The 24376-nt window shown below is 37.5% G+C and overlaps 1 protein-coding gene across 2 annotated transcripts in view; it reads left to right on the forward strand.

Moving 5' to 3' along the window:
• The window catches only part of LOC139954605 (uncharacterized), a 41590-nt gene extending 18834 nt beyond the window's left edge, over positions 1-22756 (forward strand). For both annotated transcript variants that reach the window (XM_071954504.1, XM_071954505.1), the window contains exon 7: positions 20162-22756. In XM_071954504.1, the coding sequence (XP_071810605.1) occupies positions 20162-20880 (719 nt within the window). In that variant the 3' untranslated portion in view covers positions 20881-22756. The remainder of the gene's footprint in view (positions 1-20161) is intronic.
• Positions 22757-24376: the final 1620 nt, after the last annotated feature.

A 24376-nucleotide genomic window follows, 5' to 3' on the forward strand; every position in this document is an offset into this window, starting at 1 on the left:
ATGTGTATATGTGCATAGTACATATGTACATATACTATATACATATGTAATATATACATATGTGCATAGTACATATATGTACTATGTACATATACTATATACATATGTACTATGTACATAGTATATATGTATTACGTACATAGTACATGTGTATATGTGCATAGTACATATGTACTATGTACATATACTATATACATATGTATTATGTACTATTCTGTACTATGCTTGGCTACATTTCTCATGTGTCTTCTGTATGTTTCCCTTTTGCAAAGATTGCCAGGTAACCCCTTGGATAGAAAAATGTCACTAAAAGCCGCATCCCCCTCCCCCTCACCTCTCCATGCCCCCATTGTCTCTGTACCTCCTAAAAACAGAATCTTGTTTTGCATATTAATAATAGCTTCCTGGTAGCTGAAACTTTCAAATAACCTCTGGTTTATTACAACAACAACAAATTATTGACTCAAATTTCTAATTACAAGTCCATGTTTTGTCTGTTAAATTTCCCATATCTCAAGGTCACTAACTGAATTTCATCCCTCCTGCACCCAGTGGTTGAATGTCTAAAGGTCCATTCCAAACTAATCAATAACACCCTCCCCCCCAGTATGAAGTGTTCCCCCCCCCCACCACCTTGTTGTAGCACTAATATGAACCCTATGATGTTTTGCTCTTAATGAGCAATGATTGAGTATGTTTGATCTGTTTTCCTATTCGGGTGCCCGTTTTGAATCGAATAAAATAGCTTAATTAGAAACATCATAAAGATGACCAACTCAATGTGACTCTCTATGCTAGAAGCCGGAACAACCATGTATCTCTGCAGGATTTTTGCATAACTGTGTTGCTTAACATATACCATGACAAAACAATCACTTTATACTTTTACAGACTTATCTCTTACCAATAAATATATAATTTGATAACATTTCAATGCGAATATACTTCTGCAGACAAATTGTGTGTGAAATGTCACTGCTCTCTCTCTAAGTGGGTAAAATGTTTTGGATTAAATTTCACCAGGTCCTCTTTACATAGTGTATCAAGGATTAGTAACTTATATCAAGTGTCACAGCCAAACGTTAACGTACATCTTTACTATAACTACTCTTTTCGTGAATTTGATCTCACGGTTAACATGTTATACCTAGGAAACTTTCATGAAAGTATATATATATATGTATATATATATATATATATATATTCGTTATAATATATATATATATATATATACAGTATATATATATTATAACGAAAATCCACGTTTACTCCAAAAGAAAATATTCAACCACTTTCAACCAGAGAAATAAGATGACTCATAATTGACAAAAAAAGGAGTAAAGTTTCAGAAAATATATTGGAATTTTTGGACCCCCTAGGACCTTCGTCAGCAATACTTGGCAGTGGAATGATTTGTTATTTATAAATATTTCTCTAATAATATATGCCTATAAATTAATATCTATATTATATGATTTATTTATAGGCATATATTTATATATACTCTTATTTTAAGGGGGGGGGGGGTGGGATTCACAATGGTTTGCAGGTATCTTACAATGAGTAGCTAGTGAAATCAACTTGGTTTAAAAATAAAAGCTCATCTTTGTCGATAAAAGACAGACTGTTGAATCTTAAAATGCCTGATATCCCACCTTAAAATGATTTTCATGTAAGTTGCCAATACTTTCAAAAATAAAAAAAATGATTGCATGTTCAGGGAAAGAATGCTCACAGTATGTTAAATGTATATATATATATGTATATATATATATATTTATACACACCTATACCTGCTATGGCTGTCTAGCATGTGCTTGGTTAATGACTTTTATACTCTACTTGTTAATTACTGCATGATCCTCTGTGCATATCGAAATGCAAAACTATATTTCAATTCTCTAAAAATAAATTTCTTGCCACACCTCCACCCCCTATCACCCAACCCCACTCCACCCCATCACCTTTACCCTGTTCAGGATGCCACATGATACTGTAAGCATAATTTTATGGCCTATTGGAAATAGCCGTGCTGCCAATAAGGCTTCCCTCTTGTTTATAGCTATGATCAGGTGGTAGCCTATATACTCTACAAATTAAGACAGTGATTTTTGGGTACTCGAAAACCAGATTAGTCCAACCAAAAATATTCCCCCCAAAAATCAGTTCCACGACCGATCAAGTGATGTGTAAAGCAGCTATATAACGTTTCGACAGCAAAAAATGATGAAAAATTTCATCACTTTGATGGACATTTCGGGACAACTTTTTTGTTTTTAGCTTTTAAAAGGAGCGAGTGAGAGAAAGAAAGAACTGACGAAAATATAAATATTTATATCAGAAAGGGAAAAGTGACTAATTTAGGAGATAATTAAGGATATTTATGGTCATTTGATAGATTCTTCTATTTCATATTATAATTCCTCCCTCTTTGTCTTTATCATTGCAATATTTACTCGCTTTTACAATAGATTCATAATAGAACTTAATTCATTCAGATATATATCGTCACATTCATGAATCTCTCTCTTTTTTATGAGGACTGTAAAAGAAGACTCGCATGTTTTTGATATATGAAGTTTTGAGAACTTTGTTTAAAATCTTGTAAAAAGTATGTAAATTGACTTGGCATCCCCCCTCACCTGTCTCGTTGCATCAACTTCATTCTGGCAGACTTGGCACTACCCCGTGACTAGAGTGAGGATAAACCTTTTAGCACTGACCTTCCTTCGTGACTAGGTTGTTTTTAACGGCCGAACAGCCCTCCTCTCATACAGTTAGAGGCAGTGTTGAGCTAACATTTACGATTTCTCTCAAAGTATATATGTTTATATATGTACACAATATCTTATTACAACAAAAGATTCTGTTATAGAGTATATATAACACAGAGAATTTAACCGACACTATGAGTATGTTTTAAGCAAGAAAAGAAAAACAAATATTTTGTGACCAGTAGGTGTACCAGACAATCTTTATGGGGCAATGTGTTATCCGTGAAAGGAGTAACTGCCCCATAGGGGCTATTGGATATCAGTGTCGGGCGTAGACTTAAACCAAACTAATGACCCGTAGGTGTCCCAGACAATGGGGCAATGTGTTATCCGTGAAAGGAGTAACTGCCCCGTACAGTTGGATATCGGAGTCGGGCGTAGACTTAAACCAAACAGTTAACTCTGGATTGACCATAGTTTGAAGTTAGTCGTCAACTCGTTCTGGTATTCAAAGCATTGTTCATGGTTTCATTTCATATTATTTCACATAAGAGCATATATCTATATATGTTGCAATGATTGAAGTTTTACAAACACAGTAAACTAGTCAAACTACTAGATGTATTTTGGTGTCAAGCAATGGTTTCTAGCAAACAGTGGGACACAACCCAAAAATGAGTGGTGAAAATAATCTGGTGGCTTTTGCCAAGGTTCTGGTATTGTAGCTTCATTTGTTGGGTGTCGTCGACGAAGATCAAGAAAGGTTATATAGTTTTAAAACAGCAGATCCATAGTCCAAACCAGTTTTTGTGCAATCTGAGCATCAATCTGATAAGTGGTGGGAAGAGGGGGAGGGGAGGGGGAAGGTGTCTAGTGGGTCTTGACTCATGGGGAAGATCCTGCATTGTGGGCCTACAGTAGAACACACAGTACCCACAAGAAATTTTTAAAAAGGGGGTTATTATTATTATTAATATTTATTCAGTAGTACTGCACAAAATAGGCCCTATGATATGGAATGCAATTTAGACAATGTCAAGCTTTGTGGACTCTTTCACAGAATTGTTTTAAATATGCCGTGGTACAATAGTCTAATCGGAACAACATCGCAAATCCTGCTGCTTTCAGGGTCAAATCTTTGACACAAAAATCAAACAATTTTCAAAGTTTTTTCCAAAGACAATTTACATCCTTTGCTTTTAAGTTGACAGAACAAATTAGATATATTTTGATTCTCTTCGATATCTATATATATACAGGGATGTGCCCAGGATTTCCTGAGTGCCGGGTATACTGATCGCCGTCTTGGGGGAGGGGTCTAAGGAAGAGGGGTTGTCGAGAAATTTTTCGATTTTTGAAGGTGCTCAGATGCCAAATGCTGGCACTTGTGTAGCTTTTTAAGCACAAACATAAGTACTAGTATTGCTAACAATTTTACAGTTTTTAATTTTTTTTTTCAATTTAAGTTGAATATATTGTTCGGAATGTCAGGATTTTAGATGAAAAAAGTGCTTGGCGGGATTCACAATTTTTAAGACAGTGCTGGGCGGTAATTTTTAGTGCTGGGCGGGGCCGCCCAGTGTGGGCACATCCCTGATATATATACTGTATATACTGGCGGAAGTCATTTGGGGACATGTTTTTTAGTTATGTGCTTCCTTTGATCTCTTCTATATTTTTGTTTTGTTTTTCTTTCTCTCTATCCTTCTTCCCACAGCACAACCAATGATCTGAGGAATAATTATGAGTCCTTCTTGCATAGATTAAGAGATGGGTTTGGTTTTGTATATCTATCTATATATATATACTGTATATATATACCAGTTCTCGTCTCCATGGAAACAACTGGCAAAAAAATTGTCTTCAAAGCGATAGTCAAATCTGTCCCATATTTTCTACCTGTTTTTTTTTTTCTAACCCATTTTATATCCCTTTCTTTTCCTTCCCCCCCCCCTCACCCCCCTTATCACCGCCAAAAGTATGTTAGCATGTCACCCCCAGCACATCCTTTCGCCTGATCCTGCCTATTGCATGAAATATCCTTCTTTCCTCTCTCTTTCTCTTTCTCTTTCATAGTGAGTACTAATTAATTATAAAACAAAACAACTATAAACTGGGAGAAAAGGTCAACATCCCTGACATGGCTGTTATCTGCTTCCTGTATTAGTAGTATAAACCTTTTCATGCTTCAAGAAAACGGGCGAAACACTGGCTAAGCTGCATACCTCCGGCAAGAATGAGAATTATCCATTTTCTCTCCTTTTTAAAAAAAAAATTTTGTATCTCATGGAACATCATTTTTATTCACTTTCCATCATCATAGCTGTTTGAGAACCAGTATAAACAAAATCAAATTTAAAATCATATAAATTGGCAGAGCCTTGTAGTGGGACGACCCTTTTTTTTTTAATGTGTGTCGCATTTTTTTAATGCAGAAATTCCAAATTTTGTTTGGTTTTGCAAGTGATGAGATTTTTAGCTCACTACACATTGCGATCATTTAGCACATATCTAGCCATTTTAGACATCACACTACACATTGCGATCATTTTAGCATACTTTATCTAAGCCATTTCGTTGGTCAATAGACATTGTGATAAGATAATAGCATATCAAGCCATGTTGGAACTGGGCACAAGAAACGTGACAGTTCTTCAGTCCCTGACAGTCTACTATTCTAGATATAACTGCTGGACTTTGAATTTTTTTTTTTTTTTGATTGCCAGTTTGCATTTTACCAAATGTTAACAGAGAGACTTAATTTCGGTTAATGTTTTGTTTTCGTCTTTGACCAGTGACAAACTGGTTTGAACGCTAGAAATATCAGCGCAGTGGGTTTTGTGAAAGTTACAAAGCTCATGGTACAGTAGCAACCTAAGCAAGTCAAGAGTTTGATTATTTTAACTTGCTGTAAGGTACAGTAAATGTGAATTTATTGAGAATCTTATGAAGTACATTTTTGTAAAAAAAGTTGTGTGAAGTTGTGTAACTTTACAATTGCAGCAATGAAATACTAACTTTGTGATATGGAATTAAAAGGGAGCCTTTCCACTCTACAGTTTAAACAGAGTGGTTCTCATGAACACAAAGTGGGAGAAATGTATACAAAGTTGCCAATATTCTGCTGTTTTTAGCAAACCTAGAGGAATATAGCTTGCTTGTACATGGGTTGCTATACATTGTGATCATTTAGCACATATGTATCTAGCCATTTTGGACATCACACTAGACATTGTCATCATTTAAGCATACTTTATCTAGCCATTTTGTTGGTCAATAGACATTGTAATGAGTTAATAGCATATCAAGCCATGTTGGAACTGGGCACAAGAAACAATCCATTTAATGCACTTGATAAGAACCTTTAAAATTGCTATGTTGAAAATGTTGAAAAATATCTCAAATATGGAAAGCATTGAATTACACACAGCGATACAGAATACAATACAACGATGAAGGGGAGGGCCTTTCCATCAAAGACCAAAAAACACAAAGTAAATAGTTCATCAGGTACTGTGCACGCATTGTTTATTGCTTAATAACTTGAGGTGATCTCTTACTGCTGCTGCTAATCCAGTAGGCCGGGAAATATGTTGCACATCTGGAATTTAGCAGTTCTATTCTTTCTCTCTCTCCACCTCTCTCTCTCTCTCGGAGAAATACTTATGGTTGTTTCTATGAACTCTTGCATGCGTCTTCCTCTCTAATAGAAAGGGGGGGGAGAGACTTAAGGAAGGCTACATCAGTTTCGAATGGCTTAAAGTAACGCTTTGCATTGGGTTTATAAGGTTTGATAAGCCACCTATATGGATACCCCCATTCCACTAACAAAAGAGGTGGATGTTTAACAGTATGCTGGCTCTGTTCACAAGTTATTTTTTTTGTGCACCATTTCAAGTCCAATTATTAAAGACGTCCCGTTTTGATTCCTCGCAGGGTTTCACTGGTGGATAGTGTATTAATTACAAGTTATTAAAGGGATGGTTGGTGTGTAGAGCTGATTTGCTAGCTCTCAAAATTGGTATTCAAAGAAAAATTAACCTTTTTTTTTATTCATACATCTATGTGTCTATAATTTCACATAGGAAGACTAATTCTGTCTGGATGACATTGATACTTGTTGGAATCACATTTCTGTACTGTAAAAATCCTTACCAGTGAATTACATGGTCGATGCACAGAATGGGAGACGTGCTACAAATAAAAGAGATTGGACATCTCTGAATCTTTTCTGGTTCTCACTTAATTCTTGGATTGATTTAACGCACTTGCTCTGCAATTTAGTCAGATAGTCACTTTTGGAATTTTGAGCAAATTGTATATAAAGGAATCACAAAGCCAACTGGCTTTCAGGTTATTCTTTGTATTAAGAACAATTAGTTAAGTAGTTAAATGTTGCGATTTTGGTGGACTTTAATACCCCCCCCCCACCCTCCCAATCGTCAAAATATTTTGTCAGGCCTGATTGGAGACAACACCAACGGCACTCGTTATTTTTCTCCTATTTAATTGGCGGTGACCAGAATGGGGGAAGGTGTATTTAGCAGACCTAGTGAATTTATATCCAAGAGAATAAATATCTTCTATCGCATCTGAAAATTTTTCATTCAAAAATATTTCAAATTGCTATACAAGTGCAGATATTGTATATAGCAGTTTTATACACATCCGGTCTGAACCCGTAAATATTTAATTACAAAAAAGAGGGCAAAAATCCGTAGCCTTTTAAACGGCTACATTTTGAATCTTAAAATTATGGCCTCATGAAAGGGCTACCCTTAATGTGGCTTCACTAATACTTACAGCTTAGGAATTGTGTAGTACATTGTGTAATGCTTAAACACATTGGAACCGCTCTCTCCTGAATTTAAACTGGATGTGTACATGCACTGTATTCTAATATACGCATTTGAATAAATGGTCTACCTCGAGAATCACTAACCTCCCACATCATTGGTGGTTATTACGATGGGTGTGGCATTAACTAACAAAATTATGGTCATGATACAATGCAAATCGATTAAAAATGACTACAAATTGTGTATGTTAAAGTTTGAGGTCGCATATATATATAAATATATATATATCACATAATGTACTTAACTAAACTATCATCATACTGCTACTCGGAGTTTCACGTGTGCGGCTCGCGCACCGATCATCAGGCAATTGAACAACATAGGCAATCTCGGCTTCAGGCGTGTGTGTTTATGGTTGCCATGGCGACACACACGCCTGAAGCGGAGATAGCCTATGTTGTTCTATTGCCTGATGATCGGTGCGCGAGCCGCACACGTGAAACTCCGAGTAGCAGTATGATGATAGTTTAGTTAAGTATATTATGTGATATTCTAGCTCTGCCTTGGCATAGAGCACTCTTTCTGAATATTGACCAACATTCTATGTGATATATATATATATATATATATATGCCTGTAAGTCCTGAATATTATCGTCTATAAATTTTTTACAGGCCTTAAAATAAAAAATTGATCAAATTGATTTTCCAGTGGCTTTAATGATTCTCGGACAAATAAATCTTCACTTTTGGTGCTCGGTCATAAATACCTCATATCTTTCATTGCAACATGTTCTTATTGAGAGCACAAAAAAAATGAATCAAGTTTGGAAAAGATGGAAAAATATGATAGGGGGGGGGAAAAAAATGTTGCCTAGTTACAGGATAAGTCTACGGTGAATTTTGTAACACACTACAGTTAATTTTAGTCTTAACGATAAGTTTTGAATATCAGACTAGTTTTTGTCTGGACATGCCTCATCTGTCTAGCTGGATGGTCCTTGTTCGGTCACTTCTCAGACCATTGTTCTGGACATCCTTTCTAAAATCCATCTAGTCAGTCTGGACGTTACAGCAGTCTGTACACTGGGCTGTCGAAAGCATGACCTACCTGCACTTCTCTGTCTGCGTGTGTGTGTGTACATACGATGTGTGTATCCTTCTGTGTGTTTAATCATGTACAGTAGTACCAACTAAATGATGCTGTGTATAAACCCTGATAAATGTGTGTGGTGTCATGTACAGGCCATTCAGGTCCCATTTCAAGTGTGCATGACAAACCTCCTTCGTGTTATCTGCATGGCATAGATGTTACCTATTGACAAGACTTATATGAAGCCAGTTTAATAGTTATTGTAGAAATACTGCAGAAATACTGTAAATTAGAATCAAACAGTGATTTTTAACGTGTTTGATCTTTGAGGCATGTGCTGTTGTTTTGTGTTTCCTTTCTTGCTGTGAAAATGCTCACTTTGAAAATCCATCGATTACAGTACATGAAATGAAGGAATTGGGCTAAAAAATTTGCTGCAACATTTCCAAAGTCGTCTCATGTGTGTTTATAATATTCCACTTTTAAAGATAACACAACAACAAAAGTTGTAGTACGAGAAACAGGTAAAAAGATATGGAGGTGGGAACTGAATTTTGAAATTCTCATGGTTCATATAATTTACCAAATTCCTGGCTTTTGTAATTAATACCATTCTCATCATGGCCAGTAGTATATATAAATATATATATATATATATATATATATATATATATATATATATATATATATATATATAGAATGTAAACGTTTTCTTGCATTTATTAATTTTATCAAATATAGCCTCAAACTCATTGAAAATCATGGAAGTTCAGTTTTTAATCTTCAAGTTCACTCATTTAGAAATTATAAACCATGTAGCCATCTTTCACACACATGACACCAATTTAGAACAATCTTTCGTTCCATTCTTAATATCTTGCTACTCCTTAGAATTGAGGATGGATATATACTGTATGTAGGATGGTGTGGTGGGGAGAGGGGCAGGATGGGGAGGGGGGTACAGATTGTAGATAATATTTATGACTTACATTTACTCAGCCTTGAATTGAATCCATTTGAAATGCAAGGGTTAGTATGTGACATACTGTATGCGATGGTTCTGCCTTGAACTCAACCAATCGTTCATCAATATATAGCTGGTGTAGTAATAAAGTCTCTACATCTACTCGCACACATGTGTATTACATCAATACTAGTCCTCACATATTAAAATTCTTAAATTATGAAAATTTCATCTTCTTTAGAAAGCAATTTCTTTATGTTGAGTCGACTGTGTAGCTACTGTGAAACTTTTCAAGTTAAAGTTTGTTTGCTTTTTTTCTGCTTTTCAATGTAGTTTTATGAATAAGCCTCATAAATAATGTATAGCTTATGTGTGTCAGTTATGTTACGTTTAGTGTTAAGTCACTTAAGCCAATAAAACATAATTAGAGATCTTGTTCAATCATAGCTTAAAATATTGAACTAAAGTGATAGTTGTTATGTTCCATGGACCTCCAACTGCAGCACATATGACTTGGAATTAAGTGAAATTACTTTTTTAATTTTTTTACTTTTGATGAATATAAATCTGTTAGTTTGGTGACTAGAATGAAAATTTCTTTTAATCACTTTTTAATTTTTTTACTTTTGATTAATATAAATTTGTTAGTTTGGTGAATGGAATGAAACTCTCTCTTAATGGCAATTTGTTTTCTTAGGGTGGGGGGGGGAGGCTAAAGCTTGCTTTTTATCTCCTGAATCAGTGTATCCTGCAGGGCTGTTTTCATTTGTAAGCATCTATGGATGATATGAAGCCAGTTTTGAAATATTGAACCTTGGGCTAGGAAAAGCCCCATGAATCAAATCAAAACTTGTGAAGAGGACAATTTGGGATGACCGATTTTTTTTACTGATCCAGAATATTCTTCTTTTGAAAATATTCAGCCTCCATATTTCGGAGGATCCAAATTCCTGCAAGCGAACTCTTTATAAAATTGTAATTGTAAATAGGAGTAGGACTGTTTTTGTACAGTGTTTTAACATACAAGTACAATGCTTTTCAATGGTGTATGGTCGTCTGTATTTTTTATATAAGTTTTTATACGTTTCTTTTCTCATTGTTGTTTCCATAGTTACTCATTTATTTTTTTTATGATTTTAATGGTTTTATGAATTACAACTAAAAACACAAAAAATAATAATCCAAACATTTAGATCTTCCTAATTTGAGAGAATAAAAAACGAAGAATCTTCTTGCATTCTGATAGAACACTGTACAAAATTTAATTTAAAAAAAAACTCACTCGATAGAGCGTTTTACAGAATTGATGGCGAAAAACAGGCTACAAGTTTTGCAAACATGATTTGAGGTTTAGTCAGCTTTACAGATATTGCACATGTATGTTTACATAGGGATGCAATGTATGGAAACTATCAAATCATTTAAGCAGACAGTAAGCTCATTTAAACCAGTACTCAGGCTGCCATTCAACTTAAATGTACAATCAGGTTTCAGGGCGTATTGTCAACATTTGATTTTATCAAACCAGAGCGTAGCTGCAAGCTCCTTTAAAGTATTTAAAGTAGCATTTAGGGCCTCAATGAATTGATAGTTGCGGTTATTGAGGACTGTGCACAATATTGGCATCAAAACCAGAGTATAGCTGTAAGTACCATTAAAGTATTTAAAGTAGCATTGAGGGCCTTGATAAACTGATACCTCAGGTTAGGAGGCATAGATGCATGCAATATTTATAATCAAACCAGAGCATAGCTGTGAGTTCCTTTAAGGTATTTAAAGTAGCACTGAGGGTCTCACTGATTAAGAGGCGGCGTATACATCATACTGACAGTACTAAAGAAGGACTCACTGTAAGCGCCTTTAAAACTCAATTCAGAGTTTCATATCACCATGTTAAGAGTCACACAGGGATGCATAAAATTGACAGCAATGATAAATTTAGCCTAGTATTCCACCACCCACTCTCACCATTTGCTAAATAGCATTTGACTTACATTAATCTTAGTTTGCTAGTGGAGGGGTGTTCTCTCATCATTGAAGTCATTTGTAACCTAGCAACGGATGTAATCATTATCGAATCGTAGGTCATTTTAAGTGACATCAGCAAATTATTAACTACCTTGTCAATCTTATAACATATGTCATGTTTCAATATTTAAAAACCTTTTTCAATATTCATCATAATTCAAGAGTCTCGTGGAGTATTATCAGACAATGGAAAATGTATAATACAGGGGATATGTCCTGTAACTATAGTGTACCTGTCAGGGGCGTCGGAGCCGGTACGGCAGGTCCGGCGAACCAATATTCACGGCGCAAAAAAAGAAAAAAAGAAGTAGGACTAAGAAAAAAAAATGGCAAAAAATAATCTGGGAGGTATATTTTTCAATAATTTTCAATAATGATGATGGCAAGTAGGCTGAATGTGACTACTCTGGCATGGCAGGGGTCTTGTTTTCAAGCTCGGGAAGTGCCATTTCCTGCAATCTGGGAGGCATTTTTTCAAAATTTTCTCCATTACGCTACCCTCCAACCATGGTGCCGCGTAGCCTAGTTTGACCTACCAAACGTCCCCCCGATAATTATGATAGATGTCCACACCCTGATCCGCCGTACCAATCCCAAATAGCTTCCGACGCCCCTGAGTGTACATGTTGTGCGTCAATGAATGTCTCGAACGACTTCACACTGTTAATTCCCTGATGTCGCACATTGAAAAAAAATTGTCTTAAAAATTAGGATTGAAGGGAGGGATTGCTGTGTGAGTCATTGCATGTATTATGAGCATCTCCATGGTAACCCTGCCTCTCAATCAATATGTATAGTCATTTAAATTTTCTGTGCGTTTGTTACCGACCTGTCGGTAGCGTAGAGAGTGCCTGTACCGATTACTCAGATAATGGAAAGTGGGATCAAAATTTCATCTCATTGTGAATTTTTTACACCATCCCCATGGTGATGCGTGCAATTTTACATTTTGATGTTTGTATTTGTTTTTGTAACAATATTTGGAACATTTCAATAAACAAGCTACCGACAACGACAATTGAAGTGTTCTGTTTGTAAGGATTTTCTTCCATTCCTGTTTCCGATTAGGACAGAATGGTCATTGTCGAGTGACACGGATGTGAGAAGGTAGCTTAGGGATTGGGGGTCCTGTGTAGCTATGGTATTGGGGGTCCTGTGTAGCTATGGTATTGTGGGTCCTTTGTAGCTATGGTATCGGGGGTCCTGTGTAGCTGTGGTATTGTGGGTCCTGTGTAGCCATGGTATTTGGGGTCCTGTGTAGCTTTGGTATTTGAGGTCCTGTGTAGCTATGGTATTTGGGGTCCTGTGTAGCTATTGTATTGGGGGTCCTGTGTAGCTATGGTATTGGGGGTCCTGTGTAGCTATGGTATTGTGTGTCCTGTGTAGCTATGGTATTGGGGGTCCTGTGTAGCTGTGGTATTGTGGGTCCTGTGTAGCTGTGGTATTGTGGGTCCTGTGTAGCTATGGTATTGGGGGTCCTGTGTAGCTATGGTATTGGGGGTCCTGTGTAGCTATGGTATTGTGGGTCCTGTGTAGCTATGGTATTGGGGGTCCTGTGTAGCTATGGTATTGTGGGTCCTGTGTAGCTATGGTATTGGGGGTCCTGTGTAGCTGTGGTATTGGGGGTCCTGTGTAGCTGTGGTATTGTGGGTCCTGTGTAGCTATGGTATTGGGGGTCCTGTGTAGCTATGGTATTGGGGGTCCTGTGTAGCTATGGTATTGGGGGTCCTGTGTAGCTATGGTATTGGGGGTCCTGTGTAGCTATTGTATTGGGGGTCCTGTGTAGCTATGGTATTGGGGGTCCTGTGTAGCTATGGTATTGGGGGTCCTGTGTAGCTATGGTATTGGGGGTCCTGTGTAGCTATGGTATTGGGGGTCCTGTGTAGCTATGGTATTGGGGGTCTTGTGTAGCTATGGTATTCGGGGTCCTGTGTAGCTATGGTATTGTGGGTCCTGTGTAGCTATGGTATTGGGGGTCCTGTGTAGCTATTGTATTGGGGGTCTTGTGTAGCTATGGTTTTGGGGGTCTTGTGTAGCTATGGTATTGGGAGTCCTGTGAAAATACACATGATGTGGCACAGTGGACCTACAGTGGGGAACATTGAAAAGCCCAGTTCATAAGAGGGTTTACAAGAAAATTGTCTACAGGAAAAGTTGATTGGTGCACTGTGCTACTACCGTAGAAAATAGCTCATTCCATTTCTGAGATGTACGGTATGAAAGAATACCCCTGCTTCCCTGTCCCCACACAGCAACAGCACTATTACTATGTAGAAGCACCAACTTGGGGGATAGTGCACAGACCTTATTGGTATTCTGTGTAAAAGTCCCAATATTGAATCCACAAAAAGTAATATATTGGATACCCTGTACAAACATTTGCATGTCACTGAAAGTAACGGTTGAATTTCTTATCATAAGCAGACTAGTTCTACGAAACACAGACCAAAATTGAACTGTCAATGATGTCATAAATGGAATCAAGACACTTTAACTATTTTCCCGGTAGCGTGCAGAAAAGAATAAAAAATTAAAGCAAACCAACCAACCAACGACCTGCTGTTGATTTCAAACCTTTGATTCCCAGGAAGCAATAAGTGTGTGTACTTGATCTGTATTCACAAAAATATAATGTCAATCAAGGGACGAAATAGTTTTAGAGAATTGATTAGCAATAATTGCTCGACAATTCTTGGAAATAGCAATTAGCATTAGCAGGTACTGCATCTTTTGCTAATCAAAAGTAATATTGATTAGCAACTGGCAATTCTTGGGTAGCAAATTGCTATGCGAACCCAGTTATTTCCTTGTCAATACAGTACAGTTGATAATTAATGGGGATAATAGGCCTACCTGACAGCATCATTAGTGCCGATAAATTCTAAGCAGCTAGCTCGTTTTTTTGTGATGATCTTTGTAAAATAGATTGATTTTTTTTCCTTTTTCTTGAGACAACTCACGAGCCGCAAAAAAATCACTGACTGGCCGCATGTGGCCTGCGGGCCGTAGGTTGCCCACCCCAGGCTCATAGATATGGAAGAGGAAAGCATGCCATATAGACCTACATACACAAGCCTTCAATTCTCAGTCATTACTTGGACGGTTAAGTAATTTTGATAAGTAATGACTGCCCAGATTTGATGTATAGAAAGGAAACATTTAAAGAAGATCTATGCCTCACATTGTAACGAAATCATTACGTAAATGGATAATTGAGGTTAATTGCATGAGAGTCAATTTGTCCCTTTTTTTATTTTTTATTAATTAATTAATTTATAACTACAGTAGCAGAACATTGGAGAAAAGTTATCAACCACAAAGACATTCTCAGAATAATTTAATCTCTTGAGATACAAGTGAGTGGAAACAATTTGTGAATTGATCGGAGGTTATAAAAAAAATTTTTTTACTTCATGTCAGCAATTTGTCAGACGTATTATGTAGGGACAAGTGACCCCTTTTCTTTTAAAAAAAAAAGAAGGGATTTGGATGCCACATGGCGGGCGCCATCTCATGATTTTCAACCCTCTCTCGTCACAGGACCGGTCAAGGTCTAAATCCAGGGGATTGCAATCATGAAAACAAACAGGTAATTTATTATTATTCCTCCTCCTTTCTGTGAAAACATTTTGTCCAAGCATGCACCTGAAAATAACCATTTTGGTGTATGTAACCTGGTGATGGGCTTTTATACATTGGCGTTCAAGAGGGGCAAGTGAATGAATGGTCCCATGTCTCTCACTTGTGTGTGTGTTAATCATACTGAGTAAACAAACTTGTGCCAAATTTTTCCCAAAATTTTGAGTATCAAAAGTGACATAATTCCTTCAAGACAAAGGAGAACATTTTTTTCTTGTTTGCTTCGGAAAAAAAGATTTTCCAAAATTTGACAATGGCACCATCGTCCAATCCCACTACTCTTTGTCTGTGTCCAGTTTACATTACCTTCCTCCCCCCACCTGCCCACCCCCCCCCCCTCCAAGCTTTCTTGTACGCCTCTGGTTCTATGTGCACCATATATTAACCACAACAAAATGATAAAGTGCCTAAATTTCTTTTTGCCTGTCACTCATGCTATTAACACATGTTAAGAACAATATCTTAGAGACAACTTAGATAGATGCCTATGACTCATGTCTGCAATTAGTACTCTATCAGTATCAAAAGTCAGATCTTGTAAGAATGTCTTCAAGCGAACAGCAGCGAACATCAGATGTAGTGAGATCCTTTGAGATATGTCTGTCGTTCACCGTACGACCATGCATTCCATTCCAAGTAATTGGTGGGAACATTAAGCATCATACAGTTTAGAATTGCTCTTGATTGTACTTAACATACTTGAAGGAACCTGCATGCAAAGAATTTAGCAAAATGCAGGGTAATAAGGATTGTCAAGTCTTTAAGTGGTGATTGGTTTTGCCCCTAAATAATAGTCGCTCTTTCTTCTCAATCTTAACGAGCATTTTACTTCCATCCATCGTATCATTTTTGCTCCTACGAAAAAACAGCTTATTTTCATACGTTACAAAATTCTGAAATGTTTCATAATGCAATTTGGGCATCCAGGAAAACTACTTCCAGAAACTCTCTAGCAAGTTTCAGCATGCTAAAGTTGGGCACATTACTAAGGAACCGTGACAGCTTGAGCAGAAAAAGCTTCAGTCCTAACGATGGAATAAACAAAGCATTCATTAATTATTAAGAGGCTTGCAAAAGCAGCTAGCTTGCATTTCATCGCTAATTTACATTCATTTTTTTACCGCAAAAAATTTGAGCAAAAGTGCAACTGAATTACCTCACAAGAAAAATTATCGCAGCTTTTCTGTGTCATGCAAAGATTGCCAATTGGGTTAATGAATTACGATTCCATTCAGTTTTGGATAATATTTGTCACCAGGATACTTCTATGATTTGTATTAGAAATTAATCACAACCTACTGTACTTTGCCCATTGGAACGAACGAAAAGACCAAATTACAAACACGTTTTACTTGATACTTTGGACGGAAATTGGGATTTCAATACTTCTTGAAGATGGGAGGATTGTATTATAAGAAAAAGTTGTAAAAAGCTTTGCTATTCTTGTTGATGAATTATTCATGATTCGTTGAGTATAATACAAGCGTATCAAGTTTCGACATACCCTTCATATTGTTAGATCAGTAAATCCACTTTGGTACCATAAAAAGGGTTTTGAAAACAAGTTACGTACTTCAACAGAACTCAAATAGCAGGCCGGAATGGGGTGTGACAAAATGGGCATTGCTGATGATAAGGGCAGGGACTTGTTATAAAGCTGGCGTGGAAAAATGCAGCTGGTTTTATAGCTTTGCTTTGTGGGGGGGGAGTAGGGATTGGGGGTAGGTATATGGACATATGGGGGTAGGTATATGGACATGGGGGGGGGGTTATAGTCACCAATTTTGTAGGACACTGTGGCCTATAGTACCATAGGAATTTTCTTTGCCATGGAAGGTTTCAGTAATGAGTTCGGTAATTGGTACAGAGTTAATTGATAAACCTGAGAATTGGTGACCTAAAAAATCATATGAAAAATATGCCTAAACGTAGGATTCAACATGTTTGTGTAAATATATTGAATACTGAGACTTGCTGTTGCTTGCAAGTCCCTCCCCCCCCCCTCCATTTTTTTTGTTGCCGATTCTCTACCTCCCTTTATGCCCCCTCCTTTCCCCCTCCCCCAACAGTCAACGTTTCCTGAAATTATTGCTGTTGTTTCAAAGCCTGCTTCTCCTGGGTTTATGTTGCATGCCATAGTCTAATAATCATATTGAATGCACGTATCAAAAATAAAATCAAAATTGTTGCGGCTTTTTCTTTTACTTGTATCATTTGCATCTTATTTTCGTATCCTTCTTGTAAAATATATGTTTGGTAATTTCTATATATAGTGTTGGTCCTCCAAACACTTCTATTTACTCGCTCTCGCACTCTCTCATATTGGCATATTGTGTTGTCATGGTAACCAAGGACTGTCTGTCAAATCATATTCTAACATTTAACACTGACCAATTTTTTTCGCCCCTCTTCATATCGGTACGTTGAAAATAAATTATGGCTAATGATTTCATTTCACTTCTCCAATTCTGCAAGTTAAAAAAGTACAATGTATGATTGAGCCTGATGCTACATTTGGCTTTGAGTGAGTATGGCTAGAAAGGTAATAAATGATTTACCGATTTTGATATTTGCACTATGAATTATTAATAATTTTTGAAGAACGTAAAGGGGAAAGAGAATGGTATGGAGGGCCGGACGAGAAAGTGTTTCTTTTTGCAAGTGATATCTTTGGCTGTACCACACGGTTTTGTTCCATTACTTAGCATATTTCATATTTCAGCATATTTCATAATGGTCAGGTAAATATCATTAACCGATTTGTATGAATACTTGGTTAATACTGATATATGAAGTTGTGTGTAGATGAGTTTATATATTAGTAAGTGTACACTTACAGTTAACAACATGAAAGGTGTAGTATAGGTTGTTGGCTGACATTGAAATCGCTTCAGTGTTGTTTTACGAACCATACACTCAGAGGTGAAGGACAGTTACAGTACAGTACTAATATGGAGGGGACTACTGTGGACTTACTTAGGTACAGATGTTCTTAAGTACCTCTCTTTGATGCTACACTTATTATTAATTTTATTCTCTTCATCAACTTACCTTTTTTTTAAAGCCATCAGTCACACAAAATTTCAAAAATTGTAATATTTGGTGTCATTTAATAAGTGCGGCGAATAGCAGTAGAACTGACACAGAATATCAAAGGGTTGAAGTCATACAGCATCCTTCTGCAGTCGGAAATGTGGCTGTTTTATGCATATGCCTACATTTCCAACTATGTCCTACCTTTTGCCATTCTTGTCAATTGAGTACAATAGTGTGGGTCTGAGTACAAGTAGAATTCCAGTGGCGTGAGTACAAGAATGGGAGTACAAGGTAATAAGCATGAGCAAGAGATAATTTAGCACTAGTATCTGTACGAGATTCCAAGAAATATGTTTGGAGTACGAGATCAATTCCAGGAGGTTGAGTACAAATCCAGGAGTGTTGAGTACAAATCCAGGAGCAATGAGTACAAATCCAGGAGTGTTGAGTACAAGAAGGGGAGTACAAGGTAATAAGCATGAGCAAGAGTACTGTGATGATTTAGCACAGTTAGTATCTGTACTAGATTCCAAGAAACATGTTTGGAGTACGAGATCAATTCCAGGAGTGTTGAGTACAATTCCAGGAGTGTTGAGTACAAAGCCAGGAGTGTTGAGTACAAATCCAGGAATGTTGAGTACAAATCCAGGAGTGTTGAGTACAAATCCAGGAGTGTTGAGTACAAATCCAGGAGTGTTGAGTACAAATCCAGGAGGTTGAGTACAGATCCAGGAGTGTTGAGTACAAATCCAGGAGTGTTGAGTACAAATCCAGGAATGTTGAGTAAAAATCCAGGAGTGTTAAGTACAAATCCAGGAGTGTTGAGTACAGATCCAGGAGGTTGAGTACAGATCCAGGAGTGTTGAGTACAGATCCAGGAGTGTTGAGTACAAATCCACGAGTGTTGAGTACAAATCCAGGAGTGTTGAATACAAATCCACGAGTGTTGAGTACAAATCCAGGAGTGTTGAGTACAAATCCAGGAGTGTTGCGTACAAATCCAGGAGTGTTGAGTACAAATCCAGGAGTGTTGAGTACAAATCCAGGAGAATGAGTACAGATCCAGGAGTGTTGAGTACAAATCCACGAGTGTTGAGTACAAATCCAGGAGAATGAGTACAAATCCAGGAGTGTTGAGTACAAATCCAGGAGTGTTGAGTACAAATCCAGGAGAGTTGAGTACAAATTCAGGAGTGTTGAGTACAAATCCAGGAGTGTTGACTACAAATCCACGAGTGTTGAGTACAAATCCAGGAGTGTTGAGTACAAATCCAGGAGTGTTGCGTACAAATCCAGGAGTGTTGAGTACAAATCCAGGAGTGTTGAGTACAAATCCAGGAGAATGAGTACAGATCCAGGAGTGTTGAGTACAAATCCACGAGTGTTGAGTACAAATCCAGGAGAATGAGTACAAATCCAGGAGTGTTGAGTACAAATCCAGGAGTGTTGAGTACAAATCCAGGAGAGTTGAGTACAAATTCAGGAGTGTTGAGTACAAATCCAGGAGTAGGAGTACAACTACAGGCATCCTTGCTAATATACCAGTAGGAGTAGAGATACATTTGGACGTACTATAATTCTGCTATGAGTCAACCATAGATAGATTATTTATTGCATGGCAAAATTATGAACAGCCTCAAAATACTAGAGGGTAGCAAACAGATATGTGGAAGTGTGTCTTAAAACGTTTGACATATTGCAAGCAAACAGTGTGTGACTCCATATGTCTGTATGTAGTCTTACCTGTGTTGAGGGGACTAATCTATTTGGTTCATTAATGTCTCTATTTTTTGTACTAATGCACTGTGCTCTTGTGGTTTTCGTTAGGGAGATCTTTAATATTGTAATTTCGTTATAACCTCCTCCATTTCTTCCTCGTCCTCCTGCAGGTAGCGTGAACAGTTGGAAAAACAGAGTAGGCCCGTCAAATAATAATAATCTCAGAACCCAAGAAACACAGACCACTGCCAAAGTGGCCTTTGTCTCCGATCCAGAGAATGCTGCCTCGGACCCCAGGGGGAGCATCCATACCCCACGAGAACCAGGTCAGATGGGTACTCCATACCACGGGGGAGATGGCACTGCTCCTTATATGGGCGGTGGTGGAGGTAGCCGAGGAATGCAGTTAAGTGCATCCCAGCGAGGAGATGTCACAGAACAGCCCGAGAATCTTGGACATGGAGAACGAGGTGTTACTACTACCCAGGGGGAAGGGTTTGTTAATAATGAGGGAGCGAGGGCGGTATTCAATGGGAAAGAACCCTCGGCTGATAGATTCGATACGGTCAATAAAGGCGATGAGAGTAGTAACTTAGCACAAGTAAAGCCCACCCTCCCTCAAAGATCATCAAGGCATAACATCTTACCCCCTCTCGGCGAAAGTGCGGCGCGAGACTTTTCGGTCGAGGTCAAGGGCGGGAATCAAGGCAGTACGGATGGTAGTGACGGTGAGGGCGCTAGCGACAAAAAACAGCGCAAGAGAAAACGTAAGCAGAAGAAACGGAAGTCCGTTTCCTCTGACGACGAAAAAAATGACCTGTTGGATGATTCTTTCCAAGAGAGGGCGCTATCTCCATTAGGGGAGGAAGTCCCAGTGGTGGAAATGTAGGTCGGCTCCAAGACCCCCCCCCCACCCGTCCTTCAGCGATAGAAGCAGCCATGCGCTGGTAGCGGCCTTTGCCAAAGTGTAGGCTCTTAGACGAACACATACACTCTTTGACATTCCTTCAAAACTATAGCTTTAATGTCAGTTACTTCTGCAGTGTTGTTTTCACTACTAAACAGGCACATGAAGTTAGCACAGTGAGACTGATTTGTTTGTACACATTTATGTTGTACTTTATAAATATTTATGGAAGGGGGAAAAATATCCATCCATGAGTCTAAAGTAGTTGTCTTCCTGTGACCATCCGGTAAAATCCAGTTTGATATAAAGCTGGTTAAATTTTCTCTTTGTTTCCCATGATGGCGGTTTCTAATCGGAACTGTTTGTTCCATCAAAATGACTTTTAATTAACGAAAGATCCTCTCAAGTCAGAAATGTAAACACTGCAGTCTGTCTGACAACACCATCATGGTGACAGATTCTATAAGGTGGTGATTAATGACCAAGCAATGAGTAACAACATACAGACAACTACTGAAACCAAGTGAAAGATTAATACACCAATAAAATTGATAAATTCACAAAATAAATCAATTCCAAAATACCAAAAAATAAAAATGCAAAGGAAAAGTGAATTTATGAAAATATCTTACTGAAGCCTAAAAAAATTTTCTTTCTTTATTGTTGCAAGTGTTCACTAGTATAGTACTTTCTGTTTTGAAAAAGGCTTTATATCAAAACATTTCAAAATGATTTATTTTATGATATATTCAATCTAGTCAATCTTTTATCATCCAAAGTGCCAAAGTTATCTATCGATCGCTGTGTATATAAATATTCTACTGTCCGTCCGTCTGCCATCTTAAACTGCCCACCTTGAACCTTTCAGATGTTATGCCTTTGATTTTATACTTGATGGTTTGTATTTAAGCAATTCTTCCATTTTAGTTTCAACTCTCTGTGATCAAGATTAAGTTACTACTCTCAACGCTTTGTTTTTGTATTGTGCCTACTTCAAAATGATAGGAAACTTGTTTTTATATGTTTGCTTTTTGTTTGTTTCTAAAGGACCACAATCACTATGGCATTCTTGTCATTCTTTAAGTTGCTTACAGGCCAGCCATGGGGGGGAGGGAGGAGGGAGTACATTGGGGGTGGGGGAGGGGTTTTATTATGTATAACAATTACTTATTATAATAACTATGATTTTATTTTATTTATCATTAATATAAACTAAAACCAGGGTAAATCACCACCTACAAATATTCTCATCAAGGAATGTACACATTCAAAAGTTTTCAGTTGTTTTGAATCATCCAACTTCGGGGACTGTTTAAAACCATCTCCCCCCCCCCCATTCTCCTCAATCTCTAGTTCCTGGCCAGCTTTGTCCACTCTACAACCGTTTCTCAAAAGATCCTTTTTTTTTTTGTTATTGTCCATTTGCTGACATTTTTTGCTGTGAATAAATTGTATTTCATGAATTAATAATACTACAAGTGCAATCAATGGATATATGTTATATGGGCCTACCACCATCAATGTACAGACTTCAGTTGCATTTATTAAATAATTACCCATGCATCAAGAAAGTTGTCTTGTCTAATGTTGTTGGAAGGTGGGATGAAACTGTATAAAGAGGAGGGTAACACTGTGGAAGAAAACGTGTATTTAGTGTTTGAAAATCTCATGGTGTCAACCCCACCCCCCCCTCCCCTCGCATGGTGTCACCCAATGGAGGGTGGGAGAAGTGTAACACAGAACAGCAGTGTGAGACAGGGAGTGTGTGGTAATGAACAATGGTTTTGAAAAAGACAAATGTATGCCCTGTCTAGGCTTCACCTGCCCCTCTTCCTCCACCCTCCCCCACCCCACCCCACCCCCTCCCAACATACAGACACAAGAGCAGAATATCAGTACAAACAGCATTTAATACCTGTAGCTGTTTCACTGCTGGTTCAAAACCAAATAACGTTCTGGACACATTGGGGCCATTTTTTCTTTCTTGAGGGTTTTGTTTTCATTTGTTAGTTTTTTTTTTTTTTCTGGTGGTTCTACATTTTCCAAAGTTTTAACATATAATCTTATATATTCATAAGCTATAAAAGTGGAAAAAAAGTCATATTTTGGTATGACCAAATTCTTGAAATCATTGCCTTTTATTTATAGTGTAATATTGTTTTAGTGTCATTATGCATGTATATTTCATACTTATTGTAAGACCAGTCGTGATTATTACCGCATGTTATTAAACGTTTTAAAGTCTGCAAAAATTATTTGAGAAAAAATAACTTTATAATATTCAAAATAAGTCATTAACTTAGTGTTAGTTTATTGTTTAGTGTATTCATGTGTGACGGTACATTTGTAGAACGATACTTTTCATTGGCTCACATTTGAACAGTTATCTCTAGCTAGCCAATCGTCATCGTCATAAGACACTTGAGATTTTGAAGCACTCTCTCATCAATGCTGGAACAAACCTGTCCCCCCCCCCCCACAGAGTCAAGTTTCCTTGGTCAGGACTAACATACCGAATGGATGATAGTGTTCTCTGTGTGTGAAGGCCAAATGCTTGACCAAAAATAGTGGTAAATGGAGGGTTATGTTCATTCAAATTTCCAGGTGGAATTTGTCTGATGACATAGAAAGAGGCCATTCAAAGGCACAGACGCTCCCAACGTTGCCACAGAGTGTTTATATACAGTATTTATATGTAATAATCAACACGTACTGTGGAAGTAGCGGTAAACTATAATATATGTTCGGCAATGTTGGTTGACCAGATTCACTAAGGTATAACCGGCCAAGTCTGTCATACTAATCTGCCATAGAGAACATGTAAACGTTAATGAAGGTATGTGTCTCTTTGGCAAATTAGTGTAGCTGGTTTGGCAGTTACTGTGATACATCTGGTCAGTAAACCAACATTGTTGGAATGTTGGTTGAGATCGTCGGACACCATTCCAAAAGTGTTTCTTAAAAGACTGTGAAAGAATTCATCGTTGTGTTTTAATCTTCCATCTCATAAAGTGCCGTGTAGCATCCGCTTGGAGCGTCTGTGCTTAAAGGTATGCTGTTCTGGCCCCAAATATGCTAGATATTCAAATATGGTCACCTTTGGTCAAAATTGTTAAACTGTTTTTATTACAAACCTCGAGGAAATTTTCCTCACTGGGACATTCAGTCATCTTGTGTGTTCCTTAAAAATGTCTGAGAACAATTTGGAGAGTAAAGACCTCCTGGAAAGTACTTTTTGAAACTTCTAGCAATTACAGCATGCTATAATTTGGGGCCTATACTGACTACCTTTAAAAGACAACCTTGTGACCCTCCTTATGATCTTGAGAACGTCATAATTATCAAATTTCTCAAAATGGCTCCGGCACGGCAGTCTTCCTCCACCATTCGGGAAGATATTTGAATGTTTTTTTTTTTCATCAGGTGCGATGACTCTAGCATTTCTAAGCGTGCTAATTAGCACGTCTTGCTAATTAGC

The sequence above is a fragment of the Apostichopus japonicus genome, chromosome 17, assembly GCF_037975245.1.
Source record: "Apostichopus japonicus isolate 1M-3 chromosome 17, ASM3797524v1, whole genome shotgun sequence".
Lineage (NCBI taxonomy): Eukaryota > Metazoa > Echinodermata > Holothuroidea > Aspidochirotida > Stichopodidae > Apostichopus > Apostichopus japonicus.